The sequence below is a fragment of the Mobula birostris genome, chromosome 3 (genome assembly GCF_030028105.1).
Source record: "Mobula birostris isolate sMobBir1 chromosome 3, sMobBir1.hap1, whole genome shotgun sequence".
In the NCBI taxonomy this organism is placed as follows: Eukaryota; Metazoa; Chordata; class Chondrichthyes; order Myliobatiformes; family Myliobatidae; genus Mobula; species Mobula birostris.
Genome location: NC_092372.1, coordinates 191,014,142 through 191,031,214, shown reverse-complemented (window position 1 = coordinate 191,031,214; position 17,073 = coordinate 191,014,142). Strand labels below are relative to the sequence as shown.

The 17,073-nt window shown below is 41.0% G+C and overlaps 1 protein-coding gene across 11 annotated transcripts in view; it reads left to right on the top strand.

Moving 5' to 3' along the window:
• Nucleotides 1–17,073, top strand: part of odad2 (outer dynein arm docking complex subunit 2) — a 277,618-nt gene that overhangs the window by 171,031 nt on the left and 89,514 nt on the right. For all 11 annotated transcript variants that reach the window (XR_011885489.1, XR_011885488.1, XM_072253885.1 and 8 more), the window contains one exon: nucleotides 3,944–4,186. Coding sequence is in view for 9 of the 11 variants with exons in the window: in XM_072253885.1 (XP_072109986.1) it covers nucleotides 3,944–4,186 (243 nt within the window). In the remaining 2 variants the exon portion in view is untranslated. The remainder of the gene's footprint in view (nucleotides 1–3,943; nucleotides 4,187–17,073) is intronic.

Genomic DNA, 17,073 nt, shown 5'->3' with positions numbered 1-17,073 from the left:
TGCCCAATATGCAAATTTCCTTTTGCATTTACTTCCCAATCAGTTTCAAAATAGCCATTGGGGAACTAAGCTTCCATGAAGTAGTCTGACTAATTTTTCAACAAGATTGTAAACAGTTTTTGCCACCAATATTTCATATATTTGAAATCAAAACATACTTTTTAGTTGCTAGCATATTGCAAGGTTATGAAAAACATACTTCATGTCAATTTAAAAAATGTACCTGATGTGGAATTTATTTAACTTAATGGGTAATAAATGTTGATAATGTTTCTTGGACAAACAAAATGACTTAGAAGTTATTGCTCCAGCAAATTATTTGGATAGTCATTCTTTTATAGAATTAAAATTTCCTGTTAAATACCAAATAAATACTTCTGATTAAGGTATGATTAAGAAATATTTATTGAATATTTTCTATCTCAGCTTCTTAATATTAGCACCATAACATACACAAATTATTATTGGCAGCTATAATTCATCATCTATCATTCATCATATCTTGAACTTTACAGACATCATTGTATCTTCCTTGTTAGCAAAAGGAAACCAAGTTAATATGCAGCTGTGGTCACATCATAGTCAATCCACCAAAAGAGCTACCCTTAATATGCCCATGAAACAGATAAAAGGAGATCTGGGAATTCTCCATTGTTGAACATTATTTGCAAGTTTCCTTATTCAGATCAATTCTGTTGTTAACTCTGCAATCTGATTATGTAATTGACTTGCCCATAAAAGGTGTAGGGTAGTGGTGGAAGGGTGGTATTCTGGCTGAAACTCCATGAGACTGACTATGGTGATATAAATACCACTGGACTAGGCAGGCATTATCCCTGATGAAGATGGCAGAGTTTGTCATTGAAATGTCGGTTATAATCAACACCTGTACCTGGCTGGAAGCCCAAGAAGAGTTTATTTGTTAAGTGACATTGTGAGTTCCATTTATCATTGAACACTCTTAGGATAACTATATTTTAACTGGTTCCTAAGCAGGTCTCAACCTATGGAACCTTTCTAGGTGAGTGGCCATACATGCCTTGTACCTCCCCTGCTCCATTCACTCCTTACCAATTCCCTAATTACTCCCTGGAATACCAGGTTAAAATTACCCATTCATATTTAAATGATTTTTTTAAAAAATGCTGCTACAAAACAGGGAAGTAAAATGAAATTATACCAATTTAGGCATCAAAAATTGAGTTGGATATGAAAGCCAACAAAAAAGCAAAACAGCAATTATCTTTTTTCAATTAGGCTAAATTGGCAAATAATCTATTCTGATTAGTCATTTAAGATACAATCAATATAATATGAAGAAAAATGTCTTAATAGACATGAATTTATGTGCAGTAGTTGTTGAAGACACAAGTGGGAATAAGAACTGAAATAATAGCCAAGTATGAAGTTATTTTTAAAAATACAAGTAAAATAAAGACATATGAGAAATTCTCTCTCATAGAGTTGGAGAAAGCACTTTAGTGTAATTGAAAATAAGTTTAGCCCAGAACGAAGGTGTGAACTTTTCTGAGTCTGTTCTATAACTTTTTGTCATGCTTTCTTATTAGTTCCAGTGATAGTTTTCAGCTCAAAACTTGTATCCAATGATATTAATAATAATCCATTGAGAGTGTTAATTGCTGTAGAGTAATTTTCAGCAGTGCTCCAAAAGATAACAGGACAATCGGCTTTTACCCAGGGAACGTTTTAACCAGAATCTTGCTACTTAACGAACATATACCTCTAAACTGCCTTATTTGTCACTCTGCTCCACAGCAGTCTAGAAACTAACGGCTTCTTCTGCAGGCTGTTTGTACTTAATATTAAGCTTGCCTTGGATCTCCAACAACATTTATGTACCTAAAGGTTACTGCAAAGAGGCATTTGCCTGTACCTATCACTCCAGTTGGTAAAAGATGAGGGAATGATACATAATCATTTTATTGTAGATTTTATTCATCCATAATTTACAGAATTTTTAAGAGTTCTCTGAGGAGCAATGCTGGCAAAGGCAATGCTTCAACAAGACAGTCTTACCACTGACATGAATATGGGCTCATACATATGTGTGGATGACATAGTAATGTTTGACTTACTGCACTGTGATAGGACAGTGAAAATAATCATCACATTACCAAAGCTACTGTATAATAATCGAATTGTGAGTTGCCTTCCTTGGCTCCATTCTATGGTAACAAAGAATTCTGGCAATACTCACTTTATATAGAGCTTTTCAACCAAATGCATCTCTGGTTACTTATTTGAAAAATGAAATAACACTAATTCTCTAAAAGAGCAAAGCAATGGAATGCTTATATTGGGAGCATAGATTCTTCTTGAATCAATACTGGTTGCAATAGCCCCTTTCCTAAATGCCCTTCCACTTATTTTCATGTCATTGGCAAACCTAAGTATCTGACATTCTAATCCTCCTTTAGGTCATTGATATTAAAAGTAACAATTGATATCTGCATTCTTCCAGGCTCGAAAAGATCCATTAATTTGATTCTCTGTCTTCCATGCAACAACCAGTCCAAGTACACTTCCCCCAATACTGTAAGCTCTAATCTTGTGCACTAGCTTTTTATGCAGAATCTTGTCAAATGGATTGTCCAGGGAGGGGTAGCATCTCTGGGGAAGGGACTTGTGTCCATTCTGGGGCAGCTCATTCACCTTTAGTCCCCACTGGACACTCAACTCTCAGTTAACTGTTTGCATGTGAGGGTAGCAATGCCCTGGTACACCACTTCGATAGGTTGGCTAAACCAGATGAAGGTAGCCGGCAGGCCTCATACCCTGGTGAAATAGGGACACGCCTGTCCTAGCATGCAGAGTCAGCTCTGGCTGACTGGGCAGATGAGATCTACAGTGAGATCCAATGGCCAGGAAGGTGATTTTGCAATTCTCCATGGAGAATGAAGAGCATGATAAGACACAGAAAAAGTCATAGTCATCCACGGCAACCAAGGAAGTCCCCAGTTGCAATAAGTACTCATACCACTGGACCTGAACTTCCGTGGTTGAGAGAGTGGAACTACACCCAATGCAATGGCCTTTCCATTTTAAAAACTCTCTCGTGCTGGTTCCCTGTCATCGTCTGATACTCTGGACAACCACCACCTTTTGGAAGTCAAACTACACTACATTTACAGGTTCCAGTCTATCAACTCTGTCTGTTATATCCTTAGAGAATTGAATGATTTGTAAATTATGACTCATCTTTCATAATTATATGTTGATATGGAGCAATGTTTCTTGGTGCAATGTGCACAAGATCAGACTACTCGAGCTGCTATCAGAAAATCTAAAAGAGTTGAACTATTTGATAAAAAGAATTGAACTATTGATTAATCTTTTAACTAGAACAAATAATGCTCTTCTTGTGATATCTTCTTCCTGCTTCTCTTCATGCTTTTCTGGGTGCATATTATTGAAGTATATCTTCCTCTCCCTGTTAACTCAGAAATCTAAGTGAGGCTAGCAAGCTAATTGGAAACTTTCTGTTTCTTCTTTAAACAAAATGAAGGAAACAACTTAATAAAAACTCTGAATTAGCATTGTGTGTACTTGCATTATGTTAGGCCGTTACCAGGATGAGTCTTAATATACTAAGAAAGTAACTTAGTAAGTCGGCAGTATGTTACTCATAACATTTTAAGGAAGATACTGGACATAAATAATCATATTTAAGAAACGCATTAACACAAAGGCAACATATTAAGGAAATATATTACCTATCAAAATATATTTTAAGATAATAATTTTACTTAATAATACCTCTATATTGATGTTGAGATTGACAAGCTTTATCAAAGCATTTTGTGGGATTTGGCCACAATATGCTGTTTGTTTAAGTCCTCAGTTATCTGGCTAGATTTGTGTACATTTGTGACACATTTTGTAAAATAGTCTGTATCAGATTTTTTCTCACTTTTTCTTAAAGGTTTAAAAACCTGAGGATTGTTGAAACATTGATTAATCTGCTGGTTGGTCAACCTGAAGGAGTCCTTATCAATGTCGTCGGAGCCTTGGGTCAATGTGCACGAGACCAGACTATTCGAGCTGCTATCAGAAAATCTGAAGGAATCGAACCTTTGGTTAATCTTTTAACTGGAACAAATAACGCTCTTCTTGTAAATGTCACTAAAGCAGTGGGTGAATGTGCTGTTGATCCTGAAAATATGGCGTAAGTACTTTATCTATATTTTTGCATTGGTTGTCAAATGTATCATTCCTCATGGAAATATTCTTTGCTTCTATGCTTTGAAGAAGCAGTCAGGCTGACTCTTAGTCAAGGCAGAGATTACATTACATGGAATGTAAGTATATAATAGTCATAAGTTATGTGTCATAGGATATTGAATTATATAATAAATAACAAACTGAACACAGCACTTTGTAACTAGCTCCTTTAAAAATGATAACAACAGGAATAATGACATGTATAGAGTGGAGAGCTATTTTTGTCCTACTCTTAACGTTTAGTAACCCAAGTGATATTTCATCCTGTGATTTAATAGACAGGAAATAGGTGAGCAAGTGTTGGGCATTGTCTGCCTTACAGATTAATATATTGTGACATTTTTTCCTTATTATTTTTTCTATTCCATCCCTCTACCTGTCCTTCAAGCTGTCAATAGAATCTGCAAATAATTTCCACCTCCCTCCTCATTTTTTGGTGTTGTTTACATTCAAAGATTGCCAAATTAAGTTGGCTTCCATCTGGCACCCCAGCAACCAAGAATACTTAATTGGATTGCTCTTATTATGTTAAAAGTAAGAACAGAAAATGCTAGAAACATTCATCAGATAAGGAAAGTAAAACTATATTAAATATTCAGGTTAATGACCTTACCTCAGAACTGGGAAAGAGAAAAATCAAGTTTTAAGTTGCAGAGAGGCTGGTGAAGGATGGCTGAGAACAGTACTTTTCCATACACTCTCCCATCCACCAAGGTTCTTCCTTTGTTTAGTTTTCCCATTCTCTCCCCTTCCTCCCCCACCTGGTTCCATCTATCCATGGTCTCCCCACTCCGCCATATGATTTTACCAGCCTGTGTCTTGCTCCTGTCCCGTACTGCTGTTACTGGCAGTCTTTCTCCTTCCTTCTTAGTCCTAGTGCAAGGTCTCAACCGAAAACGTCATCTCGTGCCTTTTGACTCTACAGATGTTGCTTTGTTCTTTGGCTAGGACAAAGGGTTTTATCATCTCTGTTTTTATTTTCACAGATGTTACCTGACCTCCTAAACATTTTTCAGTACTTTCTATTTTCATTTTAGATCTCCAGCTTGAAATTTTTAAATTTAATTTTCTTTTCTTACACAGCAATCTTCTGATTACCAAATATAAATAAAATGTGTTTAAAAGTCCTTCATTTTACAATGTTTAAATAGAGTTCCTAGCTGAATCAGCCTGTCTTCAAACCTCAGAGCAGTGCACCTGATATTGAAGCGGAGGCACAGAATCAAGGGCCACTGTCCATAAATTGACCCACACAGACTACAGCATAAATCAGTCTGTTGTACTTACAAAGTGAATAATCCCATGTTTCCAATCAGTTCCGTTATATAAATCATTCCAAAGTACCACTCTTGTAGATAAATATTATTGCATATTTATGGTGCGTTGAAACCAGGTACAAAGTATTCCCTGTATAATATTTCAATTAAGCTATCCTTATTAAATAAATTATTCAGCAAAAAAAAATTAGTTGAAATTAGTTCCATTGTATTTCAGGCTTGTTCTATTTCAAGTTCACATTTCTTTTTTGTAATGATACACGTCATGTTATGAGGCCCCATTTTCCCTGCATAATATGTTGAAGTATCAGTCAAGTATGACTGCTCTGTCACATTTTGCCATCAATATTTTTTCTACGTCTTTTGAAAGCTGCCCTGAACCACAAACTTTATTTCTATAACAATAAAATGAAGTAGACTATATTGCAAACATTACATAACATTGAAGTCATTGCAAACACTTTCTAAAGAATACTCATAAGTAAGTAAACACATGAATCTTAGAGAATTTGGATGAGTCATTAGAGTGAGTGATGTCAAGGTAGCTTAAGATATGGCCCCAGTGCAGCTGCAAAGGGAGGGACAAAACATGAAAACTGGAGAGTCAGAATGTTCAATTTTGTCGGTGTGGGTGAGGTTACAGAGAGAAGGAGCTTTTAGGATTTAAGGATAGGAAATTTTTCATTTTGATTAAGGGCTCTGTAAACTAGGTGTAAACATAGAATGGGAATGAAAAAGCACAAGTTTAGGATCCTATACACACTTTGGAAAAGATTGGCATATGTAGCTGTTGCACTTCATTCTGCATTCTGTTATTATTTTACCTTATCGTCGTGGCTATCCTTCGAGGTTGAGGATGATGGTCTTCGTTCTGAAAAAGTGGCCCACAGAGCAAAGATGCCTGTGCCGGATCCCACCACTAAGCACATCTTTCCCTACCCCCCACCCCCGCTTTCCGCAGGGATCGTTCCCTATGTGACTCCCTTATCCATTCGTCCCCCCCCCCATCCCTCCCTACTGATCTCCCTCCTGGCACTTATTCTTGTAAGTGGAACAAGTGCTACACATGCCCTTACACTTCCTCCCTTACCACCATTCAGGAGGCGACACTTCACCTGTGAGTCGGCTGGGGTGATATACTGCGTCCGGTGCTCCCGATGTGGCCTTCTATATATTGGCGAGACCCGATGCAGACTGGGAGATCGTTTTGCTGAACACCTATGCTCTGTCCGCCTGAGAAAGCAGGATCTCCCAGTGGCCACATATTTTAATTCCACATCCCATTCCCATTCTGATATGTCTATCCACAGCCTCCTCTACTGTAAAGATGAAGCCACACTCAGGTTGGAGGAACAACACCTTATATTCTGTCTGGGTAGCCTCCAACCTGATGGCATGAACATTGACTTCTCAAACTTCCGCTAATGCCCCACCTCCCCCTCATACGCCATCCGCTATTTATTTATATACACACATTCTTTCTCTCTTTCTCTCTCTCCCTTTTTCTCCCTCTGTCCCTCTGACTATACCCCTTCCCCATCCTCTGGGTTTTTTCCCCCCCTCCCCCTTTTCCTTCTCCCTGGGCCTCCTGTCCCATGATCCTCTCATATCCCTTTTGCCAATCACCTGTCCAGCTCTTGGCTCCATCCCTCCCCCTCCTGTCTTCTCCTATCATCTTGGATCTCCCCCTCCCCCTCCCACTTTCAAATCTCTTACTAGCTTTTCCTTCAGTTAGTCCTGACGAAGGGTCTCGGCCTGAAACGTTGACTGTACCTCTTCCTAGAGATGCTGCCTGGCCAGCTGCGTTCACCAGCAACTTTGATGTGTGTTGCTTGAATTTCCAAATGCAGAATTCCTCGTGTGTACACCTGTGCGTGTATTTCTTTAACGTGTACTTGATGTTGCACTCCAAGAAGCACATGATACTTCACAAATCAACCAATTGATTCCAATGGCATGGAAACCACGGCGATTGGAGCTGATGGATTTGTTGCAGCCTTCATCCGCCTTCACAGCCGTTGAGTTTTAAGTAACTTCGTCCGCCTGTTCCACCGTTGAGGCCTTGGTTGGATTGTTCTTTGTCAGGGACTCACCGCCGAGCTTACCGCCATGGGTGACCCTACCAGGAGCACAGCTCCAGACGGCATTGCTCTCAGGATCACAGGACCACACAAGCTTCTCCACCACGGCAAGGTGACAATCCATGAAGAAGTTTACCTTATACCACCTCAATTCACTGTGTAATGATTTGATCTGTATGAACAGTATATAGGACAAGCTTTACACTGTATCATGGTACTTGTACCATGATGAACCATTTCTAATTCCATTTTATGGAAGTGGGTCTCCATGGACTTTGGAAAAGCTGGCGCAAAGTCCCACATGGTGAGCTAGTCGAAAGCTAAATGCTCATGGGATCCAAGTGGCAAATTGGATCCAAAACATTCTCCGTAAAAGAGCAATATGTGTAATGTTTGATGGCTATTATTATGAGAGAAAGCAGCCTTAGTGGGTTCATCATGGCTCATTCATTTGTACTATACATAAATGAGTGAGATTTAAATGTGGATGGTATAATAAATAGTTTCTGACGGGAGAAAACTAGACAACTAGAAAATGAAGATAGTCTGGTCGGTTGGCAGTAGAATGCAGACGAAACTAAATCAAAAGAAGTGTGAAGCAGTGCATTTGAGGAAGTACAAAACAGCAAGGGAAGATATTGAGTGACAATAGACAATAGACAATAGGTGCAGGAGTAGGCCATTCACTGTGATCATGGCTGATCATCCACAATCAGTATCCAATTCCTGCCTTATCCCCATAACCTTTGAGTGCTGTGGAAGAGCAAAGGAATGTTGTCTACAGGTTCTCAAAGGTAATAGATCAGGTCAATAAGGTAGTTAAACAGTCATGTGAGATACTTTATGAGCCAAAACACAGACACAAATACAGAAAACATGCTATCAGGATAGAGGCAGATACAACAGAGGTGTTTTAAGGGTTTTTTGGATATTCAAGATTGTTTAATGTCATTTCCTGTACACAAGTATAAGGAGAATGTTACTCCAGATGCAATACAGCACCAAAAACACAAATAAATAACACAATAATAATAAAAAAACAATAAATATAAATACATAAAATGGCTTATATACATAGATTAATTGTATGTCCATAAAATGATGCTAAGCTGTAGATAAGGTGACCGACAGGAAATAATAAGGCAGTGGTCAGGTTAGTGGGTGGAGATGTTGATCAGCCTTACTGCTTGGGGAAAGTAACTGTTTTTGAATCTGGTGGCTCCTGGTGTGGATGCTGCATCGCCTCCTTCCTAATGGGAATGGGACAAACAGTCCATAAGCAGGGTGTGTGGTTTAAATAGGCACTTGAATATACAGGCTATGGAGGAATGTATAGTACTGTGCATCCCAGATTTTTATATGGTTTCAGATGGTATGGCCTCCACATCAAGGCTGTCTGGGATTACTTGGAGAGACAGAATCAAGCAAGACAGCCAAGTTCTGCAGAAGAACTGTGGCCAATTATCCAAGATGCCTGGAACAACTACCAGCCGATTTTTAAAAAATATAGAACTGCACTACAATGTAGCTAAGAGAATTGATGCAATTTTAAAGACAAGGGCGGCCACACCAAATATTGATTTGATTTAGTTTTTTTACTATTTACTGCACTTTACAGTATTTTTTGATAGTTAGAAACTTTTCATTTCATTTTTGAAAGCATCTTCACTTTACTATTTTTTTACATATGCCTAAAACTTTTGCACAGTACTGTAGATCATATACAGGCAGAAGGGTTAATTTAATTTGGTGTCATGTTTGGCATAGATGTTGTGGGCCAAGGGCCTGTTCCTGTGTTACACTGTTCTATGTTCTATAAAGGCACAGATGTAATGCGACTAAACACATTGATGAAGGTAGAGCAGTATATGTAGTGTATCTGGATTTCAGCAAGGCATTTGATAAGGTACCCCATGCAAAGCTTGTTGAGAAAGTAAAGAAGGCATGGGATGCAAGGGGACATTGCTTTGTGGATCCAGAACTGGCTTGCCCACAGAAGGCAAAGAGTGGTTGTAGATGGGTCATATTCTGCATGGAAGTCAGTGACCAGTGGAGTGCCTCAGGGATCTGTTCTGGGAACCCTACTCTTGGTGATTTTTATAAAAGACCTGGATGAAGAAGTGGTGGGATGGGTTAATAAATTTGCTGATGACACAAAGGTTGGGGGTGTTGTGGATAATGTGGAGGGCTGTCAGAGGTTACAGCGGGACATTGATAGGATGCAAAACTGGGCTGAGAAGTGGCAGATGGAGTTCAACCCAGATAAGTGTGAGGAGGTTCATTTTGGTAGGTCAAATATGATGGCAGAATATAGTATTAATGGTAAGACTCTTGGCAGTGTGGAGGGACAGAGGGATATTGGGGTCTAAGTCCAAAGGACAGTCAAGGCAGCTGCACAGGTTGACTCTGTGGTTAAGAAAGCATATGGTGCATTGACCTTCATCAACCATGGGATTGAGCTTAAGAGCCGGGAGGTAATGTTGCAGGTATATAAGACCCTCGCCAGACCTCATTTGGAGTACTGTGCTTGGTTCGGGTTGCCCCACTATAGGAAAGATGTGGAAACCATAGAAAGGGTGCGGAAGAGACTTACAAGGATGTTGCCTGGATTGGGGAGCATGCCTTATGAGAATAGGCTGAGGAAACTCGGCCTTTTTTCCTTGGAGCGACGGAGGATGAGAGGTGACCTGATAGAGGTGTATAAGATGATGAGAGGCATTGATCGTGTGGGTAGTCAGAGGCTTTTTCCCAGGACTGGAATGGCTATTACGAGAGGGCACAGTTTTAAGGTGCTTGGAAGTAGGTACAGAGGAGATGTCAGGATTAAGTTTTTTACGCAGAGTGGTGAGTGTGTGGAATGGGCTGCCAGCAATGGTGGTGGAGGCGGATATGTTGGGGTCTTTTAAGAGACTCCTGGATAGGTACATGGAGCTCAGAAAAATAGAGGGCTATGGGTAACCCTAGGTAATTTCTAAGGTAAGGACGTGCTCAGCACAGCTTTGTGGGCCGAAGTGCCTGTATTGTGCACTATGTTTTCTATGTTTCTATGTTCTATGTAATGCTAGAATAGTAGAATACTAATTAGGACACAATGTAAATATTGTTTAATATAATGTGGTGACACTGCAGGAATTGATGGTCAGAAGTGCATTTATTTCAACATAAGGAGTATTATAGGTAAGGTAGGTAGACACTGGCATTGCATTCGTCATGGAACTATGACATTGTAGCCATTACAGAAACTTGGTTGGAAGAAAATAGGACTGGCAGCTCAATATTCCAGGTATACATGTTTGAGAGGAAACCAGATGGGAGAACATGTATACTGATTATGCAACATGCCAGAAAACTACATGTCAGTGAGCTTAACGTAAATGAGGGATAAATTACTGGAGCGGATTCTGAGAGACAGTATCTATCTGCATTTGAAAAGCAGGAACTGATTAGGGATTGCACACCTTTGTGCATGGGAAGTCATGTCTCATGAATTTGAGATGTTTGAAGAAGCGACGAGGAAGATTGATAAGTGCAGGGTGATACAAGGACTTTTGCAAAGTTTTTACAAGCTCTCGAATAGACTCTATGGAATGTGAGATCAGAAGGGTGAGTTACCAGTTGGATACAAAGCCATAAGCAGTTTTGGACAATAAGACCATAAGATATAAGAGCAGAATTAGACCACTCCATTTCGCCCATCAAGTCCTCTCTGCCATTTCATCATGTCTGATCCAATTTTCCTCTCGTTGCCAATCTCCTGCCTTCTCCCTGTATCCCTTCATGCCCTGACCAATCAAGAATCTATCAACCTCTGCTTTAAATATACATAAAAAGTTGGCCTCCACAGCTGCTTCTGGGAAAGAATTCATGGATTCACCACTCCCTGGCTAAAGAAATTCCTCCTCATCTCCAATCTAAAAGGACACCCCTCTATTCTGAGGCTGTGTCCTCTGGTCTTAGACTCTCTCACCATAGGAAACATCCTCTCCACATCCACTCTATCAAGGCCTTTCACCATTTGATAGGTTTCAATGGGTTCACCCCTCATTCTTCTGAATTCTAGTGAATACAGGCCCAGAGCCATCAAATTCTCTTCATATGTCAAGCCATTCAATCCTGGAATCATTTTCGTGAATCTTCTTTGAACCTGCTCCAGATTCAGCACATCCTTTCTAACATAAGGGGACCAAAACTGTTCACAATACTCTAACTGAGGCCTCACCAGTGCTTTATAAAATCTCAACTTTACATCCTTGCTTTTATATTTTAGTTCTCTTGAAATGAATGCTAACATTGCATTTGCGTTCCTCACCACAGACTCAACCTGCTAGTTAACCTTCAGGGAATCCTGCACAAGGATGCCCAAGTCCCTTTGTGTCTCAGTTTTTTGGATTTTCTCTCCATCTAGAAAATAGTCTACCTTTTGACCAAAGTGCATGACCAAAAACTTTGCGATATTCTATTCCATCTGCCATTTCTTTGCCCATTCTCCTAATCTGTCTAAGTCCTTCTTTTGCTTCTCTACTTCCTCAAAACTACCTGCCCCTCCACCTATCATAATATCGTTTGCAAACTTTGTAATAAAGTCATTAATTCCAACATCCAAATCATTGACATATAATGTAAAAAGAATCGGTCCCAACACAGACCCCTGCGGAACATCACTAGTCACAGGCAGCCAACCAGAAAATGCTCCCTTTCTTCCTATTTTTTGCCTTCTGCCAATCAGCCACTGCTTTATCCATGCTAGAATCTTTCCCGTAATACAGTTGGTTAAGGGGCTTCATGTGTGGCACTTTGTCAAAGTCTTTCTGAAAATCTAAGTTCACAATATCAACCGATTCTCCTTTGTTTATCCTGCTTGTTACTTCAAAGAATTCCAACAGATTTGTCAGGCAAGATTTTCCCTGGAAGAAACCATGCTTGCTACAGCCTATTTTATCATGTTCCTCCCAAGTACCCTAAGACCTCATCCTTCATAAGCAACTCCAACATGTTCCCAACCATTGAGGTCAGACTAACTGGCCTATAGTTTCCTTCTGCCTCTCCTTTCCTGAAGAGTACAGTGACATTTGCAATCTTTTGGAGGAACTCAGTGCGTTATGTAGCACCTATTGGGGATAAAGAAATTATTGACGTTTTAAAACATAGAACATAGAAGAGCCCTTTGTCTCATGATGTTGTTTCAACCAGTATAAACCTACAACACAATCAGGCTAGCCCTTTCCTCCCACGCAACCCCTGACCCTCCATTTTCTTACATTTTATGTCTGTCTAAGAGTCCTTTAAATTTTCCTATTGTATCAGTCTCTACAACCATACATGGCAGTGTCTTCCAAGTACCCACCATTCTCCATGTAAAATGCCTACCTCTGACGTGTTCCCCAAACTTTCCTCTATTCACCTTAAATGGATGTCCTCTGGTTTTGGGTTGAAAACCTGCATTAGTAGTCACATTAGTAACATCAATAAACCCAGAACATGTTCCTGCATAACAAAAGAAACTAATGCATTGTTTTAGAGTAGAAGAAATTACACCACTTCTTCCTGTCATTAATAGGCAGCAATAAAATAGAAATCTGTTTTATTTCTTAAGTATTCAAGGAGTTATAATTGCCAATCATTTAGCTCTCGATATTGCAAATGAACTTTTCTTTTTATCAATGTTCAGTTTGAGTGTGGGCATCTATAGTAGATATTAATGGTAAAATGTGCAAAATGCTGGAGGAATTCAGTATTTTGTAGTGATGCTTGGATTTCCAGCATCTGCAGATTTTTCTCATTTTTGAGATATTAAAAGAAAATACTTTACCCAGCAATATATACTCAACATAGTTTTATTTTGTGTAGCAGAGTGCCAGCATTATTTCCAGATGTATAGAAAGTGAAGAGGTAGTTTGCTAAGTTTTACTTGCTTCAATGGAGTGATAAAACAAAAATGAAAAAAGTGCTGGAAATATTCAGCAGGTCAGGTGGCATATGTAGAGAGAAACATTTTAATGAACATGGGAAGCTACACTTGTAGGTAACAAAATTGGGAGAAATGTACATAATTCAAACCCACTGACATTGAATTGGGGTTTTGCTTTAAGAGACTGGTCTGACGTGATGACATTATTACGTAAAAGGTTTTAAGCGCACTTTTGTCATGTAAGTTTTGGAGTTCAATAAGAAGTGTTACAGGTTTTGTTAAACATAAAATGCCTGCGTTGGTGACCCCAATGCTCTAGGGCAATTCTGGAGTTATTGAACATGTCGGCAAATGTAGTCTCTTTGTAACTGTTGGGAGCAAAATACTGTTGCTTTGTTCATACAAGTAGATGCCCAGTTCGCCCTGCGAGAAATCTCCGCCAACAACACCAAATGTTTCTATCTGTTAGTGTCGCTCAGTAATTCCATGGCTGTGAGCGTGGTGAGTCTGCCTGAACTTTGCCTGGACACGATAAATACCAATTGCTGAAAACTCACCTTTTACAGACTTTTGGCTATCGGAGTCTGAACATTCCAAACAGTTGCTCTCCTTACCCAGTCTCAGCGAGGGTAAGCCTTCAGAGCTTTGTTGTTTCTCCTGGGCAATCACCATCTTTGTTTTATTTTTAAAGAACTCTTCAGCAGCAAATGCCTGATCCAGCTTGCATAGCCTTCGCTAACACACCTGTGATGCACTATAGAGAGCCTGGCAGTGGTGCATCATTCCTCTTCCTTCATCTACCTCAATAAGCCCAGTCAGCAAGGCCCCCAATATAAGGATGCCCACAGCTGTGAAACAGACAACACTGGGCCTATGCTTTTGCCATGCTCGCTTTGGTAGGAGCACTAGGAAGTATCGATGGCCTTGCAGTTTCGACAGAGCATAGGTACACCAGAGGTCTGTGAACACTGACTTCCAGCTGCCAGGGTCGCCCACTGTTCATTACAGACTGCCTTTCAGGGCAACATTTCCCATGTGACATGGGTGCTCAAGTGAGTGCGTTGCCAGCATCACCTATTGATGAGAAGGCAAAACCTTGCTGGAGGCCGCCAACGGCAGCAAGGTCCAGCTTGCGGGACACAACGGGTGATGCTATGCTTCAGTGCGTGACGTTACACATGGGACTTGGTCCTGGCTAAAGTGGCTAGACCTCTGCTCTATGCAGATTTTCTTCATGCCCAAGGACTGTTAGTCGACCTGAAGAACTGCTGGCTTGTGGATATCGAGGTCTTTCGGTTGCTACCCTACTCCCCTAGCAAGTTCCCCACAACGACCCTGTCAAGAACATGCACCACTGCATGTGAGTTTGTTTGTCTGCTGGGTGAGTTCCCAGACCTCACTAAGGCTACATTCTCCACTACAGTTGCAAAATATGGGGTCGAGCTTCATATTCCTACAACTGGGCTGCCAATCCATGCCTGTGCGTGAACTGGGCCCAGAAAAACTGGCATCCGCGAAGGCTGAGTTTGTCAACGTGGAAAGACTCAGCACTGAATGTTGATCAAATAGCCCCTGGGCTTTGCCCCTCCATATGGTCCCCAAGTCCGATGGTGGTTACCACCTATGTGGTAATTATTGAAGACTTAACGAGGCCACTAGCCCTGGTCCCACACATCCAAGACTTCGGCATGTTTAACTGGAAAGTTATTTTTTTCCAAAATCGATCTAGTTAGGGGCTACCATCAGGTGCCTGCATGCTCTGCGGACATTCCCAGAACTGTTGTGATAACCCAGTTCATCATTTTTGAGTTTCTGCGCTGCTGTTTAAACTGAAAAACACAGCACAGAATTTCCAACTGCTGATGGACTCAGTATTACAAGAATTTGATTTTATTTTTGCTTACTTGGATGACATACTTGTCGACAATGCGTTCAAATCCGAACACATCTCATCTCGGCACACTTTTTGAGCGCTTAAACCAACACAGCTTGATGACTAACCCTGCTAATTGAAGTCTGAGTTGTGAATCATTGACTTCCTCCACCATTGCATTTCCGCAGAAGGTACGAAATCCCTCCCATCAAATGTATTATGGATTTCCCATTGCCCACAAAAACTACGGAAAAACTACTGGTGTTTTTAGGCATGGTAAATTTCCATCAGTGCTTCATTACATGAGCTGCTGGACTTATGCTCCCCCTATATAGTGCGCTTAACGGCAATATCCCTAATTAAGTGCTTGACTGGTCAGCAGACTTGACCAGGGCATTTAATGATACCAAATGATACCTAACATGACCCTACTGGTGCACCAAATGCACCCATAGCCATTACAACTGATGCCTCAGACAATACTGTGGGTGCTGTGCATGAACAATTGGTCCAAGCCATGTGGCAGCCACTCACCTCCTTCAGCCGGCAGCTCTGTCCCCATTAAAGGAAGTACAACATGTTTGACTATGAGTTTCTCGAACTCTGTTTGGCTGTCCGCCGTTTTTGTTTTCTTCTAGAGGGTTACCATTTCACAGCATTAGTTGACCACAAATCCCTCATGTACATGATGACCAAAATATCAGACCCTTGGTCTGCATGGCAGCAACTCCACCTGGTCTACATATCCGAGTTCACAATGCTGATATACAACATATCAAGGGGAAAAACAATGCTGTGGCTGACTGCCTCTCGAGGCCCGCCGTTGAGGCTGTACACGTAGGAGTTATTATGCCGGCATTGGCAGCCAACTAAGTTACTGACCCAGACATTCAGCTTACCCAGTAGGAGTCACGGGCCTGCAGTTGGCTGACATTAACTTTCGGGAGGCTGGAGTCTCTCTCCTGTGCGATGCCCTCACCCCTTTGTGCCCACAAACTGGAGACGGACTGGATTTGACTCTCTATGTGGCCTCTCGCATGCAGCTCGCTTCACAGAAAGTGGTTGTACTAAAGTTTGTTTGGCAGGGCCTCAGAAAGAACAGCGTGATTGGACTGCAGCTTGTGTGGCATGCCAGCGGGTAAAAATGATCTGTTATGTTCAGGTGCCATTGACACCTCTTGAGGTCTCTGAGCAACGCTTTGACCATGTCAATGGGGACCTTGCTGGTCCTCTTCCCCCTCCTGCAGTTTCACGGAGCTTCTTACTATGATGAACCATAACCCAGGTGGCTAGAGATCGTTCCTCTTGTATCGATGATGGATGCAGATGTGGCTCAGATGTTCCATCAGCACCTGGTTTGCTTGGTTTGGCACCCCATCTGATATCTCCTCTGGCCACAGTCCCCATTTCATATCAGACCTCTCTGAGCTGCGATGGCCCAGAACCGTGGCATTTGGATACATCACTCCACACGCAGTCCAATGGCCTATGCGAGTGGTTTCATTATTCCTTAAAGGCTGTTCTGAGAGCTTCCCTGACCAGTGAGTGTTGGCATAATTGGCTCCCATGTGTCCAGCTGGGGCTCAGAACGACTCCAAACGAGGACCTGCAGTTGATTACGTCAGAGTTGGTATGCAGGCAGCCATTACGAGTGCCAGATAATTTCATTTCTGAAGCCATGACCACAACCTC